Source organism: Nerophis lumbriciformis, linkage group LG04 (assembly GCF_033978685.3).
Source record: "Nerophis lumbriciformis linkage group LG04, RoL_Nlum_v2.1, whole genome shotgun sequence".
Lineage (NCBI taxonomy): Eukaryota > Metazoa > Chordata > Actinopteri > Syngnathiformes > Syngnathidae > Nerophis > Nerophis lumbriciformis.
The window spans coordinates 11,106,183-11,131,355 of NC_084551.2; the positions used below are offsets into that span (position 1 = coordinate 11,106,183).

Here is a 25,173-nt window from a genome sequence, read left to right on the forward strand (position 1 = left end):
GTTTTGCCTCTCTTAGAATTAAAAATGTCGAGCAAAACGAGACCAGCTTGATAGTAAATAAATAAAATGTAAAAAAAAAAATAGAGGCAGCTCACTGGTAAGTGCTGCTATTTGAGCTATTTTTAGAACAGGCCAGCGGGCTACTCATCTGGTCCTTACGGGCGACCTGGTGCCCGCGGGCGACCTGGTGCCCCCTGATCTAAACCATGTATCCATGAAAATATGGAAAAGCTGCGTTTGACGGACAAGCAGCAGGAAGAAGATACTGTAGAAGTCCACTCTCAAAGGTAAATGCTGTAAATCACAGGTACCAAAGAGTCTTCCTCCTTCATATCGCCGCTGCCCTTACAATACACTTCATTTCAAAGCATGATCGTATTGTAAGAAGAGTTTTCGTTGTTTTGTTTGTAAGATTGGAGGTGAAGCACAGCGCTATTATTGTGAGGACGCCAACCAAACGTGTGTGATAGGTATGAGAAAAGACAAAAATCTCCAACAAAAGTAACTTCTGAACTTGTATTGCATCTTATTAAAGCAGTTCGGGTAACAATCTACATGTTATGTTTTTAATGCACTTAACTGTATTGAAATCACTTAACTGTAATCCAAACACGGACATGCAGCTTCTCCTCACTCCAAGCAGCAATGCGCGCTCAGCGTTCGCTCCTATGATGTCGTCTCAAGGTAAAATTGTTGTGTCATGTCCGGAGAACGACTTGCCATGGCTTTGGATCTTAGATTTCCATCAGGTCACCTTTTCTTTGTGCAGTTCTGCCGGCTATTTTCGAGCCTGTGGCTTAACAGAAACTGGACGGCATTACATTTTCCCCTAACTACGGAACGGGCCGAGGGTCAAAAACGTTAATCTTGCGTTAAAAAAAGCATCTGTTTAGACGGGATCACACTCACACACGCACACGCACACACACACACACACACACACACACGCACGCACACACACGCACACACACACACACACACACACACACACACACACGCACACACACTTAAACACAATATGTAATAAATATTAAGAAAGGAACAGTTTTTTCCTTAAATTATTAACTTCATGTTGCTATAACTTTTCTTTAGACAGTTCTGAAGGTAGTGTAGTGACTGTATGTGCAAGTTAGTATAGCAAATTGTAGTTAAAATTTTAATGAAAAAACTGTTCCTTTCTTAATATTTATTCCATATCATGCTTAAAGGGGAACATTATCACCAGACCTATGTAAGCATCAATATATACCTTGATGTTGCAGAAAAAAGACCATATATTTTTTTAACCGATTTCCGAACTCTAAATGGGTGAATTTTGGCGAATTAAACGCCTTTCTAATATTCGCTCTCGGAGCGATGACGTCATGTTGTGACGTCACATCGGGAAGCAATCCGCCATTTTCTCAAACACCAGGTCAAAACAGCTCTGTTATTTTCCGTTTTTTCGACTGTTTTCCGTACCTTGGAGACATCATGCCTCGTCGGTGTGTTGTCGGAGGGTGTAACAACACGAACAGGGACGGATTCAAGTTGCACCAGTGGCCCAAAGATGCGAAAGTGGCAAGAAATTGGACGTTTGTTTCGCACACTTTACTGACGAAAGCTATGCTACGACAGAGATGGCAAGAATGTGTGGATATCCTGCGACACTCAAAGCAGATGCATTTCCAACGATAAAGTCAAAGAAATCTGCCGCCAGACCCCCATTGAATCTGCCGGAGTGTGTGAGCAATTCAGGGTCAAAGGACCTCGGTAGCACGGCAAGCAATGGCGGCAGTTTGTTCCCGCAGACGAGCGAGCTAAACCCCCTGGATGTCTTGGCTCACACCGTCCCTTATGCCACCGAAGATGATCAAGAGAAGAATATCGACCCTAGCTTCCCTGGCCTGCTGACATCAACTCCAAAACTGGACAGATCAGCTTTCAGGAAAAGAGCGCGGATGAGGGTATGTCTACAGAATATATTAATTGATAAAAATTGGGCTGTCTGCACTCTCAAAGTGCATGTTGTTGCCAAATGTATTTCATATGCTGTAAACCTAGTTCATAGTTGTTAGTTTCCTTTAATGCCAAACAAACACATACCAATCGTTGGTTAGAAGGCGATCGCCGAATTCGTCCTCGCTTTCTCCCGTGTCGCTGGCTGTCGTGTCGTTTTCGTCGGTTTCGCTTGCATACGGTTCAAACCGATATGGCTCAATAGCTTCAGTTTCTTCTTCAATTTCGTTTTCGCTACCTGCCTCCACACTACAACCATCCGTTTCAATACATGCGTGATCTGTTGAATCGCTTAAGCCGCTGAAATCCGAGTCTGAATCCGAACTAATGTCGCTATAGCTTGCTGTTCTTTCCGCCATGTTTGTTTGTGTTGGCTTCACTATGTGACGTCACAGGGAAATGGACGGGTGTATATAACGATGGTTAAAATCAGGCACTTTGAAGCTTTTTTTAGGGATATTGCGTGATGGGTAAAATTTTGAAAAAAACTTCGAAAAATAAAATAAGCCACTGGGAACTGATTTTTAATGGTTTTAACCATTCTGAAATTGTGATAATGTTCCCTTTAAATGTGATTGTGTGTGTGATCGCGTTTAAACAGATGCTTTCACACGGGAACCGTGATTACAATGATTTAAGTCTGCATACAATGTAATACCAAATTGAAAAGGGAAGTTTGCCAAACATGATAAACATAAAAATACAGTACAACCCGTGATAAAGTCCGATTTTTGGTAGAACTCGCCAATACGCTGTCATAGACCCGAGCGTGCCAACACACACATACACACACGCATGCAGACACACACACACAACAACCTTTTTTTCGACTCACAGCACAGCGCTGATTATAACGCAAATAATATTTTTAGGGAGTTCTTATCCTTTTTCTGGCTGTTGAGTACAGCAGACATGAACATCAGCGTGGATCTATGGAACGTTGTTTTCAGCAACTGCTACGGAAACAACTTACGCGATGTACATAGCTACGCCACAGCGTACACATCATTTACAGTCCTTTAAAGGGGAACATTATCACAATTTCAGAATGGTTGAAACCATTAAAAATCAGTTCCCAGTGGCTTATTATATTTTTCGAAGTTTTTTTCAAAATTTTACCCGTCACACAACCAATCAAGCTTGTACGTTGATGTAAGTTTCCAAGTTGATTTAATAAAGTACAGTGAGACCTAAGTCAACAGCCCCAATGGTTGTACAATTAGAAATTGTAACCAACATTTTGGTTGGTCAGTACAATTTTACCAATGATATTAGAAGAATGGAATGTCTATCGGAGGTACCTTTGCTGGCTCGTGTCCTCAAAGTTAAAGGGGAACATTATCACAATTTCAGAATGGTTAAAACCATTAAAAATCAGTTCCCAGTGGCTTATTATATTTTTCGAAGTTTTTTTCAAAATTTTACCCATCACGCAATATCCCTAAAAAAAGCTTCAAAGTGCCCGATTTTAACCATCGTTATAAACACCCGTCCATTTTCCTGTGACGTCACATAGTGAATACAAACAAACATGGCGGATAGAACAGCAAGCTATAGCGACATTAGCTCGGATTCAGACTCGGATTTCAGCGGCTTAAGCGATTCAACAGATTACGCATGTATTGAAACGGATGGTTGTAGTGTGGAGGCAGGTAGCGAAAACAAAATTGAAGAAGAAACTGAAGCTATTGAGCCATATCGGTTTGAACCGTATGCAAGCGAAACCGACGAAAACGACACGACAGCCAGCGACACGGGAGAAAGCGAGGACGAATTCGGCGATCGCCTTCTAACCAACGATTGGTATGTGTTTGTTTGGCATTAAAGGAAACTAACAACTATGAACTAGGTTTACAGCATATGAAATACATTTGGCAACAACATGCACTTTGAGAGTGCAGACAGCCCAATTTCCATCAGTTAATATATTCTGTAGACATACCCTCATGTCAGCAGGCCAGGGAAGCTAGGGTCGATATTCTTCTCTTGATCATCTTCGGTGGCATAAGGGACGGTGTGAGCCAAGACATCCAGGGGGTTTAGCTCGCTCGTCTGCGGGAACAAACTGCCGCCATTGCTTGCCGTGCTACCAAGGTTCCTTTGTCCCTGAATTGCTCACACAGTCCGGCAGATTCAATGGGGGTCTGGCGGCAGATTTCTTTGACTTTATCGCTACTTTGAGTGTCGCAGGATATCCACACATTCTTGCCATCTCTGTCGTAGCATAGCTTTCGTCGGTAAAGTGTGCGGAACAATCGTCCAATTTCTTGCCACTTTCACATCTTTGGGCCACTGGTGCAACTTGAATCCGTCCCTGTTCGTGTTGTTACACCCTCCGACAACACACTGACGAGGCATGATGTCTCCAAGGTACGGAAAACAGTCGAAAAAACGGAAAATAACAGAGCTGTTTTGACTCAGTGTTTGAGAAAATGGCGGATTGCGTCCCGATGTGACGTCCGAGAGCGAATAATAGAAAGGCGTTTAATTCGCCAAAATTCACCCATTTAGAGTTCGGAAATTGGTTAAAAAAATATATGGTCTTTTTTCTGCAACATCAAGGTATATATTGACGCTTACATAGGTCTGGTGATAATGTTCCCCTTTAACAATCGCTGTTTCTTAGGAATCAATATATTGATCTCCTGCTGGCCCCACTATGGACTGGACTCTCACAATATTATGCTAGATCCACTCGACGTCCATTGTACCGGTCGCCCAAGGGGCGGGGGGTCCCCTCATCTGCGGTCCCCTCCAAGGTTTCTCATTGTTATCCCATTGGGTTGAGTTTTTTCTTGCCCTGACGTGGGATCTGAGCCGAGGATGTCGTTGTGGCTTGTGCAGCCCTTTGAGACACTCGTGATTTAGGGCTATATAAGTAAACATTGATTGATTGATTGATTGATGACATATATTGTAAAATATTACAATGATTTTGAGCAAAAATAAAAGCTGTAGGATTTATAATATTATCAGAAACAATCAGAGACACGTCAGTTTTTTAAAGCATTAATTACGACAAGCTAAAGCTAACAGACTGACCAACCCCCATCATTACAATATCGAATATAAACGATAAAACATTGGATACTAAGAGTGTGAACCACTCCTACCTTGTTTACTTCCCTGACGACCTCAAATTTTTGGAATCAATCAGAAATATCAGGCAGCTAAAATGCGTCAAACATGTCGGAAGTGCGAAGAGAGTGATTTGCATATTACCTATCATGTGTTGTAATGGATTTAAATGGGTGTAATTTTGAATAGTGTGTGGTGTGTAGACATTTTTTAATAATGCCCACATAATGCAGTGGGCAAATTGTGTGGTTTTGTAACACATACAGTACAGGCCAAAAGTTTGTACACACCTTCTCATTCAATGGGTTTTCTTTATTTTCTTTTCATGACTATTTTCATTGTCGATTGTCACTGAAGGCATCACAACTATGAATGAACACATGTGGAGTTATGTACTTAACAGAAAAAGGTGAAATAACTGAAAACATGTTTTATATTCTAGTTTCTTCAAAATAGCCACCCTTTGCTCTTGATTACTTTTTTGCACACTCTTGACATTCTCTCGATGAGCTTCAAGACGTAGTCACCCGAAATGGTTTTTACTTCACAGATGTGCTTGAAGCTCATCGAGAGAATGCCAAGAGTGCGCAAAAAAGTAATCAGAGCAAAGGGTGGCTAATTTGAAGAAACTAGAATATAAAACATGTTTTCCGTTATATCACCTTGTTTTGTTAAGTACATAACTCCACATGTGTTCATTCATAGTTTTGATGCCTTCAGTGACTATCTACAATAGTCAGGAAAATATAGAAAACGCATTGAATGAGGAGAAGGCGTGTCCAAACTTTTGGCCTGTACTGTATATTACCTTTCTGATTTGGTTTTTGATTAATCAGACCATGGGTGGTAAAGGCGGCCTGAATGGTACCTATATTTTGACTCTATGCACTTACTTTGGGGTGTAGTGTTCATGGTCAATGGCTAACGGTAGTGAACTTCTTTTTCAAACCGCTGCACATTTTCAATAGTTGTAATTTATTGCCGGAAAATACTATCTTTGAGACGTTCTGTGGGTCGAATTGCATTCCCCAGGCCGGGGACACTAGTTAGGAGGTCCAGAGGTGTACCCCACCTCCTCCCAAAGTCAGCTGGGATAGGCTTTAGTTCACTTGTCACCCTGAACAGGGTAAGTGAAAATGAACAAATGAATAAAGTAAGACACATGAGGTACATCTGTGACATTACGCATTTACTACTTGTCATGAAAGACTTAGTATGCTATTGTTTTTATATTACTTATTTTTTACAATTAATCGAGGTAGCAATGTAACTTAAAACACTACATCTACAATTAATACAGGTTTGGATCAGAATATCTTCCTGAGAACCGGCGTCCTATGCAGTGCAAATGTGTGTTTTGCATAACAGGGCTATTTTTGTCCAAAAAGTGTGTCAGCAAAAAAAGAAACAGACTAAACAAAAATGGCCATTGCAGAGGACGCTAATTCTCAGAAGGACATAATACCATTCCAACCCATGGGTTGAAATCCAAACAAATCAGGGTTTGACCAGAAAACCGGAACAGATTGTGTTTAACTTTAGAGGTTCTACTGTCAAGTCAAAACATCCAGGGTGGAAAAAGCTGGTGAAAAGTGGGGCGGCATGGAGTAATGTGTCATTGAGCAGTTAAGTAGATTAAAGTAAACAAAATGCATGTTGTTTGAGGTTTTAATTGGATGCTTTGACACACATTATATCTTAAGTAACCCTATATCAACATCTGTAAAACAGATGCAGGCACTTAGCCCTGCTCCAACTCTGTCCCTCACCATAGTGTGAGGTTTCATTGCAACGTAGCACATACAAACAAGCTAGTTAGGAGTGAAACGTATACAGTATATACTGCATGTGGAAGATCATCGCTCACTGCTCCATCTGCTTTTTTACAGAATACGGCGCAAGAATATTGTTTTATCCTTGACATCTTATACAGTATATTTAATCCAAAGAGGGATTAGTAAATCAAATACCATAACTCACGTACATTAGTACCTCAATTTAAATGCTTAATTGGTTCTGTGACGGAGCTCTTCACCTAAAACACTTGTATTCCAAATCAACGTCTCCCAATGAAATGAATTCAAATCCGTGCTTCTCCCCCGAAAACAGCAAGATTTTAGCACAAAACATGCCTTTTTGAGAGAAAATTTAACTTCTAGATACTGTATTTTTCGGAGTATAAATCCATCCATCCATCCATCCATCCATCTTCTTCCGCTTATCCGAGGTCGGGTCGCGGGGGCAGCAGCTTAAGCAGGGATGCCCAGACTTCCCTCTCCCCAGCCACTTCATCCAGCTCCTCCCGGGGGACCCCGAGGCGTTCCCAGGCCAGCCGGGAGAGATAGTCTTCCCAGCATGTCCTGGGTCTTCCCTGTGGCCTCCTACCGGTCGGACGTGCCCGAAACACCTTCCTAGGGAGTCGTTCGGGTGGCATCCTGACCAGATGCCCGAACCACCTCATCTGGCTCCTCTCGATGTGGAGGAGCAGCGGCTTTACTTTGAGCTCCCCCCGAATGACAGAGCTTCTCACCCTATCTCTAAGGGAGAGCCCCGCCACTCGGCGGAGGAAACTCATTTCGGCCGCTTGTACCCGTGATCTTGTCCTTTCGGTCATGACCCAAAGCTCATGACCATAGGTGAGGATGGGAACGTAGATCGACCGGTAAATCGAGAGCTTTGCCTTCCGGCTCAGCTCCTTCTTCACCACAACGGATCGATACAGCGTCCGCATTACTGAAGACGCTGCACCGATCCGCCTGTCGATCTCACGATCCACTCTTCCCCCACTCGTGAACAAGACTCCGAGGTACTTGAACTCCTCCACTTGGGGCAAGATCTCCTCCCCAACCCGGAGATGGCACTCCACCCTTTTCCGGGAGAGAACCATGGACTCTGACATGGAGGTGCTGATTCCCTTCCCAGTCGCTTCACACTCGGCTGCGAACCGATCCAGTGAGAGCTGAAGATCTTGGCCGGAGGAAGCCATCAGGACCACATCATCTTCAAATAGCAGAGACCTAATCCTGCAGCCACCAAACCAGATACCCTCAACGCCCTGACTGCGCCTAGAAATTCTGTCCATAAAGGTTATGAACAGAATCGGTGACAAAGGGCAGCCTTGGCGGAGTCCAACCCTCACTGGAAACGTGTCCGACTTACTGCCGGCAATGCGGACCAAGCTCTGACACTGATCATACAGGGAGCGAACTGCCACAATAAGACAGTCCGTTACCCCATACTCTCTGAGCACTCCTCACAGGACTTCCCGGGGTACACGGTCGAATGCCTTCTCCAAGTCCACAAAGCAGGAGTATAAGTCGCTCTGGAGTATACGTCGCACCGGCCGAAAATGCATAATAAAGAAGGAAAAAAACATATAAGTCGCACTGGAGTATAAGTCCCATTTTTTGGGGAAATGTATTTGATAAAACCCAACGCCAACAATAGACATTTGAAAGGCAATTTAAAATAAATAAAGAATAGTGAACAACAGGCTAAATAAGTGTACGTTATATGACGCATAAATAACCAACTGAGAACGTGCCTGGTATGTTAACGTAACATATTATGGTAAGAGTCATTCAAATAACTATAACATATAGAACATGCTATACATTTACCAAACAATCTGTCACTGCTAATCGCTAAATCCCATGAAATCTTATACGTCTAGTCTCTTACGTCCATACATCCATCCATTTTCTACCGCTTAATCCCTTTGGGGTCGCGGGGGGAGCTGGAGCCTATCTCAGCTACAATCGGGCGGAAGGCGGGGTACACCCTGGACAAGTCGCCACCTCATCACAGGGCCAACACAGATAGACAGACAACATTCACACTCACATTCACACACTAGGGCCAATTTAGTGTTGCCAATCAACCTATCCCCAGGTGCATGTCTTTGGAGGTGGGAGGAAGCCGGAGTACCCGGAGGGAACCCACGCAGTCACGGGGAGAACATGCAAACTCCACACAGAAAGATCCCGAGCCCGGGATTGAACCCAGGACTTCTCAGGACCTTCGTATTGTGAGGCAGACGCACTAACCCCTCTTCCACCGCGCTGCCCTCTCTTACGTGAATGAGCTAAATAATATTATTTGATATTTTACGCTAATGTGTTAATAATTTCACACATAAGTCGCTCTTAAGGAAAAGTCGCACTCCCAGCCAAACTATGAAAAAAAACTGTGACTTATAGTCCGAAAAATACGGACATATAGTATGAAAAAAAGAACAATATAATGTAGTACTAACAACTACAGTAATTTTATGAAGTAATGATAATTTAGAGCATTTACTTTGGAGTGGACTTCTACATTATCTCCTTCCAGCTGCTTCTCCGTCAAACACACCATCAGCAGATTCTCCACATTATCATGGATAAATGTCAGCCTTTTCGATATTATTTTAACATCCTTAGCTTCCGTTAGACTTAATCTGCTTCAGTCTGGTGCAGAATAGCAGTGATACGTTCTAAGTGCTTCACCAAGTCGACCACACGCTCGGTCATGTTTGATTATTTTTTTCTCTAATTTAATCAATTTGATCCACTTCCTCTTCGAGGCACTGTCCTTCACACTCATGTTATTTCTTCCTATGGTTGGAAAACAAAGTTATGTCCATCTCTAGCTATAAGCTAATGCTAGAGAATAAGACCAGATGTTTTGGGCGAATGTTATACGGGGTTCCCTGTGACAATTGCAACGCCAACTATTAACGGGGATGCCTGGAATTAACATTTTTGCTTGCACACCTTCTCAGAAGTCTCACTATGATAACTCCCCTGTATATAGGAGAAATTGTGGGAACCTAAACGCAAACCACTACCATGTTTTCTAGGACTGCTCTGCCATAAAGGACTATTGGAAAGAGATAGACCAAGCTTTACAGGATTTTTTCAAATGTGGAAATACCCCTTGAAAGTAAGACCCTGTTTTTCCGACATGTAACTCAGGATTGGCTGAAAAAATATAAACATTTAATGAATATCCTACTAGTGGCCTGTAAAAAGACCATTACTCGGAAATGGATATCCCAGGAGAGCCCAACTTTGAAGCAATGGATGAAAATCACAATGGACATATATCAAATGGAGAAGATAACTACTTTTATTAATTATAAATTGGAGAAATTTACTTCATATTGGGAAAACTGGGTCAATCATGTCACGCTCTATAAACGTGATTTTATTTTCTCGAATTAGTGATTGTACTGTTAACATTTTTTTGAATTTTTCTTTATTACCTACATGTCTATATATATTTTTTATTATTATTTACTATTTGTTTATATTCTTTAATTTCTGATTATTAGTATTGTTAATTTATTTAATTGATTTATCTGTAAATATTATTATTACTTTGTTTTGTTTTCATACTCTTTTTTTCTTTTTATTTGGGGTGGGGGGGTGGCATCGGGATATAAACAAAAAATATTTTGACATTTAGGGCAGACAATAGATATATGATGTAGTGCAGTGGTTCTCAAATGGGGGTACGCGTACCCCTGGGGGTACTTGAAGCTATGCCAACGGGTACGTGAGATTTGTTTTAAATATTCTAAAAATAGCAACAATTCAAAGATCCTTTATAAATATATTTGTTGAATAATACTTCAACAAAATATGAATGTAAACTGAACATCAAATCAAGTAGGCTATTCCATTCATTACAATGCAACTATGCAACAATTCAATATTCAGTGTTGACAGCTAGATTTTTTTGTGGACATGTTCCATAAATATTGATGTTAAAGATTTCTTTTTTTGTGAAGAAATGTTTAGAATTAAGTTCATGAATCCAGATGGATCTCTATTACAATCCCCAAAGAAGGCACTTTAAATTGATGATTACTTCTATGTGTAGAAATCTTTATTTATAATTGAATCACTTTTCAACAAGTTTTTAGTTATTTTTATATATTTTTTCCAAATAGTTCAAGAAAGACCACTACAAATGAGCAATATTTTGCACTGTTATACAATTTAATAAATCAGAAACTGATGACATAGTGCTGTAATTTACTTCTTTATCTCTTTTTTTCCAACCAAAAATGCTTTGCTCTGATTAGGGGGTACTTGAATTAAAAACAATTTCACAGGGGGTACATCACTGAAAAAAGGTTGAGAACCACTGATGTAGTGGATAGGAATGTCTGATGCTGGATGTCAATACAAATTTAATGGAAATATTTTTTATAATTTTGCTTGCAACTTAAAGCATAATTAGCCGAGAGACAGCTTTTATCTCAAAACACTCCAAAGCTGGGGCACTCTCAAGTTGAGGTATCACTGTATTGCCATGACTCCTGGACAATAAGCTGCTTTTTAGAGGATGGGGTTTGTTTAGTTCAGGGGTCGGCAACCCAAAATGTTGAAAGAGCCATATTGGACCAAAAATACAAAAAAAAAAATCTGTCTGGAGCTGCAAAAAATTAAAAGCCATATTACATACAGATAGTGTGTCATGAGATATAAATTGAATTAAGAGGACTTAAAGGAAACTAAATGACCTCAAATATAGCTACAAATGAGGCATTATGATGCAATATGTACATATAGCTAGCCTAAATAGCATGTTAGCATCGATTAGCTTGCAGTCATGCAGTGACCAAATATGTCTGATTAGCACTCCAACAAGTCAATAACATCAACAAAACTCACCTTTCATGCACAACCTTAAAAGTTTGGTGGACAAAATGAGACAGAAAAAGATGTGGCATAAAACACATCCTAGAAAGTCGGAGAAAGTTATACATGTAAACAAACTACGATGGGTTCAAGGACCGCCAAAATTAGTAGGACAAAACGGCGCTCGCCAAATACTCGAATCAGTGAAGCATGTTTAATATAAACAGTGTGCTTTATAACAATTAGGGAGCTTTGTGTCATTTTTGTCCTCCTACAGAAACCATATTAAAACAAAAAATAGATTTTTTTCCCCTCATCTTTTTCCATTTTTCATACATTTCTGAAAAAGCTCCAGAGAGCCACTAGGGCGGCGCTAAAGAGCCGCATGCGGCTCTAGAGCCGCATGCGGCTCTAGAGCCGCGGGTTGCCGACCCCTGGTTTAGTTGAAACCAAGAACATGTTCCACAGTTTCATGTCACAGAAGAATGTGTATACTGCACAATTAAAAATGATATAGTTAGAATGGGTGGATGAAGATGTATGTCTAAACAGTAAAGAGAAAGGAACACATTCGTCCATTAGAGGTAACATTAAAACAAAACTGCAGTACCACACATGCATTCGACAAATACTTGGTGGAAAGTTGGCCAGCGCAGCTTTGGGGTTCAGGCTTCACAGCCTCTCTGTTTCACATATCCATTTCTTTTTATAATGTCTGATATATTTGGGGATAAAGACGTGAAAAAACGTGCCTTGTTAAATATTTAAACTGTCAAGATCATCGATCAACGACATTTTCTTGAACGCACAACTGTTTTAGGGAGACGAGCCGGCCAGGAAAAAGTATAGTGACTGACTGAAGAGAACTATGATGTCAGAGAAATCTGTCTGCAAAATGAAATGTCTCATCAGGTACAAGACGATCCACATTAACTTCAGACATGACGGGAAGAAAGTGAGGAATCTTACGTACAGCTTTGCCAAGGACATTCATCTAAAAAAGTACAACTGCTAAAAAAAATGGATGCTAACCACAAAAAAACTAAGTTAAAATACCTACAAGTTGCTTTCACAAGTGAAAATCCATCCATCCATCCATTTGCTACCGCTTGTCCCTTTCGGGGTCTCAGCTGCATTCGGGCGGAAGGCGGTGTACACCCTGGACAAGTTACCACCTCATCGCAGGGCCAACACAGATAGACAACATTCACACTCACATTCACACACTAGGACCAATTTATTGTTGCCAATCAACCTATCCCCAGGTGCATGTCTTTGGAGGTGGGAGGAAGCCGCAGTCCACGGAGGGAACCCACGCAGTCACGGGGAGAACATGCAAATTCCACACAGAAAGATCCCGAGTCCAGGGTCGAACCCAGGACCTGTGCCACCGTGTTGCCCCATATGAAAATTCCCCTAGCAAAACAAATGTGATTCAACAAAACAATCTACATTGGGGTCTCAAACTCACGACCCTCAGCCCCATATCTTGAAGCCCTTCACTTGACTTCCTAGTAGGGCTGCGCGATATACCGGTGTTATACCTCATATAATTTAGAAAGCGGTACATACTTGAGATCAATACCATCATATTCTGATGTGCCTTTTTTACGGCCGTTTGCTCTCTTTGGCTCACCACCGCCCCTTGCGTGTTTACGGAGGCTCCTCTCTGACGCACAATGACGCACTGTGCATCCATCCATCCATCCATCTTCTTCCACTTATCCGAGGTCGGGTCGCGGGGGCAGCAGCCTAAGCAGGGAAGCCCAGACTTTCCTCTCCCCAGCCACTTCGTCCAGCTCTTCCCGGGGGATCCCGAGGCGTTCCCAGGCCAGCCGGGAGACATAGTCTTCCCAACGTGTCCTGGGTCTTCCCCGTGGCCTCCTACCGGTTGGACGTGCCCTAAACACCTCCCTAGGGAGGCGTTCGGGTGGCATCCTGACCAGATGCCCGAACCGCCTCATCTGGCTCCTCTTGATGTGGAGGAGCAGCGGCTTTACTTTGAGCTCCCCCCGGATGACAGAGCTTCTCACCCTATCTCTAAGGGAGAGCCCCGCCACCCGGCGGAGGAAACTCATTTCGGCCGCTTGTACCCGTGATCTTGTCCTTTCGGTCATAACCCAAAGCTCATGACCATAGGTGAGGATGGGAACGTAGATCGACCGGTAAATTGAGAGCTTTGCCTTCCGGCTCAGCTCCTTCGTCACCACAACGGATCGATACAGCGTCCGCATTACTGAAGATGCCGCACCGATCCGCCTGTCGATCTCACGATCCACTCTTCCCTCACTCGTGAACAAGACTCCTAGGTACTTGAACTCCTCCACTTGGGGCAGGGTCTCCTCCCCAACCCGGAGATCTGTGCATCAAACTTTTTAAAAAGTATGGCGCGCGGTGCCGACTTCACAACCGCAGTTTGATAAAATGCTTTGGTCAGCGACTGCATTTGGCTTTTGGTGAGCGACTACAGTTTTATTTACACATATAGAAATTTTCTTGAGAACCTACTGTATATCCCTCCTTGTAGTGACTAATCTCATCACTTTATGTTGTTCACCTCTGTTAACGACTTAGCACAGAAGCTAACGACAGCTCCTCTCTGCTGCTCGCTCGGAGTGTCGAATGTTTAGCTATGACTCGGTTTAAAAGTGCCTCTCCCCTCAGCCCGTGCAGACGGAGGTACTGTAGTGTAGCAGCTGGGTGGCTGAAAAGTAGTTTTAAACTGAACAACCAGCGACTTTCATTGCAGTGAGCGAGTAGAAGCCCAACCGAGAGGCTATAAACCTAACATTCATAAACAAAATGAATGAAAATTGCTCTGACATAGAAACAGCCAACGTATTACTTTTTAAATCAGTGGTCCCAAACCACCAGTCAATGACACATTTTCTATCGGGTTGCACAGAAACATTAAATAATTTATAAACGACCACATTTTCTCCGACTTAACTGTTGCCTGTTCCACTAGACCAGGGGTCTGCAACCCGCGGCTCTGGAGCCTCATGCGGCTCTTTCATGCCTCCGCTGCGGCTCCCTTTGGCTTTGAAACAAAATGTCAACAAATACCAAATTTATAAAATTTTATTTTATTTAGTTAGTTTATTTTAATTTAACAGTTGGGGCTCCCCACATCTGCGGTCCCCTCCAAGGTTTCTCATTGTCATCCCATTGGGTTGAGTTTTTTCTTGCCCTGATGTGCGATCTGAGCCGAGGATGTCGTTGTGGCTTGTGCAGCCCTTTGAGACACTCGTGATTTAGGGCTACATAAGTAAACTTTGATTGGTTGATTGAAAAATAAAACATATTTGAATATATTGTCGATTGAAATATATGTCACAGCCCCTACGCGTCATCTCGTGCTGCCAAGCAATTGTACTGTTTTTAGCGGTTTTAAGCGAGCAATAGAAGGATCAAAAAAGAGAAACATTTTATTTATTTACATTTTAATTAATTTGCGTCATTGATGACATGGTTGTTGTTTTCCCTTTTTATCCATCCATTTTCTACCGCTTATTCCCTTTGGGGTCGCGGGGGGCGCTGGAGCCTATCTCAGCTACAATCGGGCGGAAGACGGGGTACACCCTGGACAAGTCGCCACCTCATCGCAGGGCCAACACAGATAGACAGACAACATTCACACTCACATCCACACACCTTTTTAGTCTAATTAAATATGCTGCAGCTGTATGCCTTCAGAATATTGGAGTGAGTTAACTTTTTTCAAAAATTCATTAATAAGGGAAGGAACAGTGTATTTTTTTCTAATGTTCAAATTCCTTTGGCGATTTGCTTCATTATACCCAGAAACAAAATGTCAGTTGTTTGTTTGTCAAGTGTTTGATTTCATAAAGCACAAGTTTAACGGAACTATAAGTGGTGTTATCTTCATTTTTAGAATCGAACAGAGTTTGCGGCTCTCGGTGGGTTTTATTTGGGGGGAAATGGGCTGAAATGGCTCTTTGTATGCTGAAGGTTGCCGACCCCTGCACTAGATCAGTGGTTCTTAACCTTGTTGGAGGTACTGAACCCCACCAGTTTCATATGCGCATTCACCAAACCCTTCTTTAGTGAAAAAAATAAATAAATTTTTTTTCAAATTCAAGACAAAGTTATATGTTTTTGGTAACACTTTAGTATGGGGAACATATTCTAAGTAACGAAGACTTAATTTATAGTTATTTGGACACTAGGGGAACAAATTCTAAGTAATAAAGACTTCATTTAGAGTTATTTGGTTAGGGTTAGGGTCAGGGTTATAATAAGGCCATGCCGAATAAGCTTTAATAAGTACTTAATAATGACTAGTTAAGAGCCAATATGTTACTAATTTGCATGTTAATAAGCAACTAATTAATGGTGAATATGTTCCCCATACTAAAGTGTCACCATGTTTTTTTTTTACTGGTGCACAAAATGAACCGTGCATGAACATCACCTTGTTCAAAGAACAAAACCAACACAGTGCATAAACTCACAACAAATTACACACCGGCAAATCAGTCAGCTGTTGCCGTATCCGTAATACGTTGATAGGGAGAAGTTTGTATTTACACGATGAGTCGGGTGTGTTTTGACCTTCGCCGAACCCCTGAGGCCGACTCACCGAACCCAGGTTAAGAACCACTGCACTAGACACACCAATTAGCTTGTTCAGAGATGTATAATAAATCCCCTGTTAAGAAGTCATCATTTGTTGTATTTGTTGTATCTTTGTTATATGGCACAATGCATATTCATCAACATATAAAATGTAAATGTGGCAGGGACCATCTCATCACAAAGAAACAAGCCCAGGGCTCTCACTAATACAGCGTTATGGAGCGTTGTATTTTTCATGCGCTTACTTTTGCTGTATTTATCCGCCACACGTGGACTTACAAGAAAAATCAGAGTGCTCTCACACACTGCTTATCTACCCATAAAGCACTGAGGCAATCTTAAGCACGGATACCGGGATTCGAACTAAAAATACTGTGGTATTACTTTTGGTCCATATCGCCCAGCCCTACTTCCTGGTTTAGACTAATTACAGCCCCCGCACCCTGGACGGCTAATAGTTTCATATATCATGGCAATCTACAAAAAAAAAAAATAATAATTACTACAATAACAATGCAGACACAAAAATTAACAAACACATTGAGCAACTCCCTTTAAGCAAGCAGAAGGGTTTGACCATCTCCTTGGGAATTCAACAGTGTTAAAATATATATATATATCCATCCATCCATCTTCTTCCGCTTATCCGAGGTCGGGTCGCGGGGGCAGCAGCCTAAGCAGGGAAGCCCAGACTTCCCTCTCCCCAGCCACTTCGTCCAGCTCTTCCTGTGGGACCCCGAGGCGTTCCCAGGCCAGCCGGGAGACATAGTCTTCCCAACGTGTCCTGGGTCTTCCCCGCGGCCTCCTACCGGTCGGACGTGCCCTAAACACCTTCGGGTGGCATCCTGACCAGATGCCCGAACCACCTCATCTGGCTCCTCTCGATGTGGAGGAGCAGCGGCTTTACTTTGAGCTCCTCCCGGATGGCAGAGCTTCTCACCCTATCTCTAAGGGAGAGCCCCGCCACCCGGCGGAGGAAACTCATTTCGGCCGCTTGTACCCGTGATCTTGTCCTTTCGGTCATAATCCAAAGCTCATGACCATAGGTGAGGATGGGAACGTAGATCGACCGGTAAATTGAGAGCTTTGCCTTCCGGCTCAGCTCCTTCTTCACCACAACGGATCGATACAGCGTCCGCATTACTGAAGACGCCGCACCGATTCGCCTGTCGATCTCACGATCCACTCTTCCCTCACTCGTGAACAAGACTCCGAGGTACTTGAACTCCTCCACTTGAGGCAAGATCTCCTCCCCAACCCGGAGATGGCACTCCACCCTTTTCCGGGCGAGAACCATGGACTCGGACTTGGAGGTGCTGATTCTCATCCCAGTCGCTTCACACTCAGCTGCGAACCGATCCAGTGAGAGCTGAAGATCCTGGCCAGATGAAGCCATCAGGACCACATCATCTGCAAAAAGCAGAGACCTAATCCTGCAGCCACCAAACCAGATCCCCTCAACGCCTTGACTGCGCCTAGAAATTCTGTCCATAAAAGTTATGAACAGAACCGGTGACAAAGGGCAGCCTTGGCGGAGTCCAACCCTCACTGGAAACGTGTCCGATATATATATATATATATATATCTATACATATATATATAGATATATATATGTTTACATTTAATTTTACATTTATAATTATTTAAGGCGTACCATAGCTCAGGATCACAATAGCTGCTAGTAGAAGTTTTTTGGTGCAGTTTAATTACATTTTGTCACATGGTTAAAACTTAATTCTGAAGTGAATACAGCCACAGCCAGGCTCTACCGCCAGCTATGACGCATACTGACTGTTTTGCTATTTTATTTTGAAACGGTTAACCATTATTATTTTCTCGCTTTTTTTTATTAAAGCAACGCCCCAAAAAATGTGGCAAATTTTACGCTATAAAGATCACATTTCGTTTTGTAGAAGATCCTAGTAAATTCTCATTAGGACAGGTTGCCGACTGAGCTGTAAAATAAAAACATGTGCTCCTTCGTTGTTTTTAACAAGGTATTTCCCTGCCAATACATTCTTCAATATATTTTCTGTTTACACAGTGAAAGGAATATTTCTGTCTTACTCACCCTCGATCCTTAGGCCCGACTTCAAGTTTAGACTTCCTGTCATAGATGACACAGACACAGTCACGCTGGGCGTCATCGGATGGGCCTCCGTCTCCATGACGACCACAATCTGGGTAGTGTGGAGAGAGACCTTGGGGAAGGACAGAGCCAAGGCGTCAATGCTGCTGGCTTTGCTAAGGCCATGGCTCTGATGGGAATGGGTGAAGGCCCTGGGCGGCATCTTGGCAGGAGACGACTGAGGGGTCGCGGAAGTGGAAGCTGGTTTACTCGAGGTGTTCCACATGTGGTTTGGCACAAGTTTCTTCAGGTAGGCTTTGGCCTGCTCCAATTTGACCAGTGTTGGGTTGACTTTCAAGGGGCGAGACAGCTCCAAACTGAGTTCCGCTGTGGAAAAAAAAGTCAGAAAAAAATATTAAGAAAGCTTAACCTTTGTGTGGTGTTCGGGTCTGTGGGACCCGTTTTCTATTTTTATGAAAAGAAAAATGATACAATTGAGACTCACTGACTTTGGCTCATTTTCTGTGAAGAACATATATCACAATACATATTTAATGACCACACACCATACACCCCCCCCTACACATTTCTATAATATATAAGATGTCCGGGTCCACTGGACCCGGGGCTAATAGAAGTGTGGAAATTGATGTTCTGTGTACAACACACACACACACAAACACGCACACACAGGCACACACACACACACACCCACACACACAGCAGGCCTAGACAGGAGGAGGACAGAGTGTAGGTACACAGAACATCAGAGGGTCAAATGTGCGAGAAAATGAGAGCAGACAGTGTTGACAAACAATGTTGCAACCTTGTGTGGGAACCGCAGGTGCAGTATCACAAAAGAAGAATCCCTGTGGGATGCGGAAACTGGCAGAGAAATTTTCCGTGCAACGTTCATATTGTTGTTCCTCAGCCAGCGTTTGTGGGTCTGATGGACCCGTTGCATTTTGTGGCTTTTAATGCCTAGCAATCAAACACTTTTGTGTTAAAATACTGAACAGATGTTTATTGGGATAAGGTAGACATCTGTTCAGTATTTTAACATAAAAGTGTTAAAATTGTGAGGTATTAAAAGCCACAAAATGCAACGGGTCCATCAGACCCACAAACACTGGCTAAGTAACAACAATATGAACATTACACAAGGGTTAAAGGAGCAATGCTTTTAGGCAAGTACTCACATAAACACCAGCAAATCACCAGCTCAGTGGCCATGTGGTTAGAGTGTCCGCCCTGAGACTGGGAGGTTGTGAGTTCAAACCCCGGCCGAGTCATACCAAAGACTATACAAATGGGACCCATTGCCTCCCTACTTGGCACTCAGCATCAAGGGTTTGAATTGGGGGTTAAATCACCAAATAATTCCAAGAGCGCGGCGCACGCTGCTGCTCACTGCTCCCCTCACCTCCCAGGGGGTGAACATGGTGATGGGGCAAATGCAGAGGACACATTTCACCACACCCAGTGTGTGTGACAATCATCGGAACTTGAACTTTAACTATGTAATAATTATACAAACACACACTTTAAAGCTGCATGGGTGTTCCAACTTCTGTGGTGTTGTATTCATGGATGTGGAATTACATTGTATACAATACATTTTATGTCAGGCAATTTGGTAATGGCCTATTTAGTGTGTACAAATCCTAAAACAAGACTTTTTAATGCTAGAACCTGAACAAATACAACTTGGGTAATAGACAAAATCCACCATAAGTGAAAAAAATCCATGTTGGTTCCATAAACTCAAACGTGTACATAACCCAAATTGATGTGGAAGAGCATTAAAGTTTTTTTTTCATTATTATTTAATGCACGCCACATAAATTTAAGACTTCTATTTTATTCTTCCTTTGTGCACTGTAGTCTTCAAACACTTGACTGGAATTTACAGCGACACATGAATTAACTCCATGCCGTGTTATACCACTTCCATTATCACATTTTTCCACTTGCTCATGATGATGGTAGAGGGAAGCAGCTGAAAACAAGTCCAGCTGCTTTTCATGGCATCTTCAAGGCATTGGTGCTTTTAAGGCCTTCCGTGTACGTCTCGTTCCCAGATACAAGTGCTGGAAGCACTGCCAGGAGTTGCAACACACACACAAACATAGATCCAGGTCTTCTTTCATTCTTTAATCCAGCGGAAGTGAGGCAAACGGTAAAAAGGAAGAATGGAACTGGAGGGCAGGTACAATTTGCTGTGCAACGTAGCTTATCATTTCCACCTGACTTACATCAGGAAAGTTTCCAGAGATGGAATAAAAAGCATGCATGCAGCTGTTCATTTACAGTAGGTTACTGTGCACACCCACTCTTTTTTTTATTTTTTATTCTCCCCTCTCTGCATCATGGAGATCATCTTCTTGTCTCTCTCTTCTTAGTCAGCCCAGTCGTTTACTTTTCCAGCACCCCCCCCCTTCCAATCAACCCCACCCTGGCTGTAATCACTTAAAGTTGGCCCTCATCACACAGTCGGGGCCATGCCTGGCTTGCTGCTCTCTGCCTGGCTCTCAATCATCTCAAAAAGCTCCTTCTCGAATCACTTTTTGTCCCCACCCAAAAAAAACACAACTCTCTACCCCCAGAGCCATGCATCACTTAACAACCTACAGTATTAAGCTTTTCATGCACACAAAACATTATTACCCTTACACTACATGAGGAAAATGTATGTTTCTGTGAGCCCAAAGAATTGTCAAGAAAATGAATTAATGGAAAAATTGGACATCATATACAGGTAAAAGCCAGTAAATTAGAATATTTTGAAAAACTTGATTTATTTCAGTAATTGCATTCAAAAGGTGTAACTTGTACATTATATTTATTCATTGCACACAGACTGATGCATTCAAATGTTTATTTCATTTAATTTTGATGATTTGAAGTGGCAACAAATGAAAATCCAAAATTCCGTGTGTCACAAAATTAGAATATTACTTAAGGCTAATACAAAAAAGGGATTTTTAGAAAGGTTGGCCAACTGAAAAGTATGAAAATGAAAAATATGAGCATGTACTCAATACTTGGTTGGAGCTCCTTTTGCCTCAATTACTGCGTTAATGCGGCGTGGCATGGAGTCGATGAGTTTCTGGCACTGCTCAGGTGTTATGAGAGCCCAGGTTGCTCTGATAGTGGCCTTCAACTCTTCTGCGTTTTTGGGTCTGGCATTCTGCATCTTCCTTTTCACAATACCCCACAGATTTTCTATGGGGCTAAGGTCAGGGGAGTTGGCGGGCCAATTTAGAACAGAAATACCATGGTCTGTAAACCAGGCACGGGTAGATTTTGCGCTGTGTGCAGGCGCCAAGTCCTGTTGGAACTTGAAATCTCCATCTCCATAGAGCAGGTCAGCAGCAGGAAGCATGAAGTGCTCTAAAACTTGCTGGTAGACGGCTGCGTTGACCCTGGATCTCAGGAAACAGAGTGGACCGACACCAGCAGATGACATGGCACCCCAAACCATCACCCAACCATGCAAATTTTGCATTTCCTTTGGAAATCGAGGTCCCAGAGTCTGGAGGAAGACAGGAGAGGCACAGGATCCACGTTGCCTGAAGTCTAGTGTAAAGTTTCCACCATCAGTGATGGTTTGGGGTGCCATGTCATCTGCTGGTGTCGGTCCACTCTGTTTCCTGAGATCCAGGGTCAACGCAGCCGTCTACCAGCAAGTTTTAGAGCACTTCATGCTTCCTGCTGCTGACCTGCTCTATGGAGATGGAGATTTCAAGTTCCAACAGGACTTGGCGCCTGCACACGGCGCAAAATCTACCCGTGCCTGGTTTACGGACCATGGTATTTCTGTTCTAAATTGGCCCGCCAACTCCCCTGACCTTAGCCCCATAGAAAATCTGTGGGGTATTGTGAAAAGGAAGATGCAGAATGCCAGACCCAAAAACGCAGAAGAGTTGAAGGCCACTATCAGAGCAACCTGGGCTCTCATAACACCTGAGCAGTGCCAGAAACTCATCGACTCCATGCCACGCCGCATTAACGCAGTAATTGAGGCAAAAGGAGCTCCAACCAAGTATTGAGTTTTGTACATGCTCATATTTTTCATTTTCATACTTTTCAGTTGGCCAACATTTCTAAAAATCCCTTTTTTGTATTAGCCTTAAGTAATATTCTAATTTTGTGACACACGGAATTTTGGATTTTCATTTGTTGCCACTTCAAATCATCAAAATTAAATGAAATAAACATTTGAATGCATCAGTCTGTGTGCAATGAATAAATATAATGTACAAGTTACACCTTTTGAATGCAATTACTGAAATAAATCAAGTTTTTCAAAATATTCTAATTTACTGGCTTTTACCTGTATATTAGAACTCAAATTTGTAAGATTTGCGTTTATTGGCGGAATGAACAGTGTTACCTGCAGTGCTTTGAGATAAGAGTTATGTCTTGGATGATTTGAGTTACAAGCATCCCCGCAATTAGTTGGCTTAATAAAGCTAGATATCTACATACGTTCGTTTTTCCAACCATGGGAAGGAAAAAAGTTAGTGTGAAGGACAATGCTGAAAAGAAGAAATGGATGCAATTCATTGAATCAAAGAAACAAAACATCAAAAAAGTGTTTTGCGAAGCGATTCGAGCGTATTTTCATTTATTTAGCAAGCCTTTATTTAACCAGGTAAAATCCCATTGAGATCAAAGATCTCTTTTCCAAGGGAGACCTGGCCAAGAGGGCAGCAGCAAGGCTACATTAAAAACAGTAAACAACACATAAAACATCAAATTTACAACATTAAGACTTGCTCACATAACACGTGTGCATACAGACAAGGTAGACTGCGATCCTTTCACAGAAGCTTTAAACTCATTTAACGTAACAAGGGTTTGTAACAAGCGTAGTACTGTTAGTTTGTACTATAATGAAGCGGAATGAGTCTAACGTCAGCAGAGGATGTTAAAATAATGGGGGACATTTATCCATGAAAATAAAGAGTAGCTGCTGATTGTGTTTTGATGAAGATGCAGCTGAAAGGAAATACCGTATAAGTCCACTCTCCAAGATAAATGAGCTTTGAGCCCTGTGGCTAACTGCCAAACTATTTTGTGTTCAACAAATAGTTTTCATTAAACACATGCAGAGACATTGAAAATGTGTGTTATTGTTTGTGCTATGGTGCCATCTTTTGGACGAGTTTGCTCCCTGCAGGTGCAGCAGGGTGAAAGTCTACAGTAGTTCCTTTTGTTTAATGCTTTAAAAGCGGAAGCACAAGTGTTGTTTTGACTTCTAGTCGGCCATAGGGGTTCTCCTCGTAAAGATTCTTAATTCGTCACTCCAAGTAATGTTTGTAAGCTTTACAATATAACTAAAACTATTTATTCTTACTAAACCGTTCTGTGTGTGATGTCTGTAGGAGTGTTTTCATGCATATTTGTCTGTGCTATCGCAATGTAATGTAGTTAGCGTCATTAGCTTTAGCTAATATGCCAACATGTTTGAGTGTCTGTGTTAGAATTATTAACTTACAATGGCATTATTTTTGTATTGTTTGTTACACAAATTCCTCAGTAAATTCACAAAACGTCACCGCGGACTTATTGAGTATGTTTAGCTGATTGGAGAGCTAGCTTTCGCAGCTCGTGGGTCCATGAGGATGACTTCTGTTTTGTTTGATCAGCCGTTGTACTGCCATGTGACAGGCACCATTTGTAAACAATCAAGGTATAAATTGTAATAAACATTCACAAAATATTTCTGTGTAGATAACTAATTCCACAATGTATATATCTGTGCTTATTGTTCGGTGTGGCTTATATATGGAAAAGTATATTTTCCTTCTAAGATTTAGTGGGTGTGGTTTATATACAAGTGCGTTCTATAGTCCGGAAAATACGGTACTTCTTTAAATTACTGAAGATGTTTTTAGTATTTCTATTGTATTGTTTTTCATACAATATTTATTGATTATAATTCATTTCAATGGACAACGTTGATTTAAGATACAAGTGTTTTGAGTTAAGAGCTTCTCCATATAAGCAATTTACCTTGTAAATTGTATTTGTAACCTGAATTTTCAGTTCGATAAAGAAGTGTACCCATTTCCCACACGTTTCACACTGAGTGATGGATAGAAAGTGTGCCTTCATGTCTATTTAGGCTGGGTGGACCTCTGACCCCTGAAGAACTAAAGTCCGCCTTGAGGTCAATGCAGAGTGGAAAATGTCCAGGCCCAGATGGATTTCCTGCTGAATTTTATAAGACCTTTGTCGACAAACTGTCCCCACTTTTATTGAACATGTACAATGAATCCTTCCAGACAGACATCCTTCCTCCCTCACTGCGCCAGGCTACCATATCACTTATACTAAACAAGGATAAAGATCATCTGCTATGCAGTAACTATCGCCCAATCTCTTTACTTTGTGCCGATGTAAAACTCTTAGCTAAGATTCTTGCAGCTCGCTTGGAAACCCTTGTATTATTTATACAGACCAAACTGGCTTTATCAGGGAAAGGCAGTCCTTTCACAATGTCAGGCGCCTTCTGAATATTTTATGTTCCACTTCGACATCATGCATCCCAGAAGTTGTCATCTCAATGGATGCTGAGAAGGCGTTTGATCGAGTGGAATGGAATTTTCTATTTTTGACATTAGAAAAATTTGGCTTTGGTCATAAACTTTATACCATGGGTCAAGCTTGTGTATACATCCCCTCTTGCTAGACTATGAACAAAAATGACTGTTCAGAATATTTTACCTTTTTCTTGTGGACTCGCCAGGGCTGCCCACTGTCTCCCCCTAATATTCGCTATCGCCATTGAAC

At 42.0% G+C, this 25,173-nt stretch overlaps 1 protein-coding gene across 4 annotated transcripts in view; it reads right to left on the minus strand.

Moving 5' to 3' along the window:
* Positions 1 to 25,173, minus strand: part of LOC133595948 (intermembrane lipid transfer protein VPS13B-like) — a 672,020-nt gene that overhangs the window by 251,734 nt on the left and 395,113 nt on the right. For all 4 annotated transcript variants that reach the window (XM_061948790.2, XM_061948782.2, XM_061948793.2 and 1 more), the window contains exon 38: positions 18,376 to 18,759. In XM_061948790.2, coding sequence (XP_061804774.2) covers positions 18,376 to 18,759 — 384 coding nt within the window. The remainder of the gene's footprint in view (positions 1 to 18,375; positions 18,760 to 25,173) is intronic.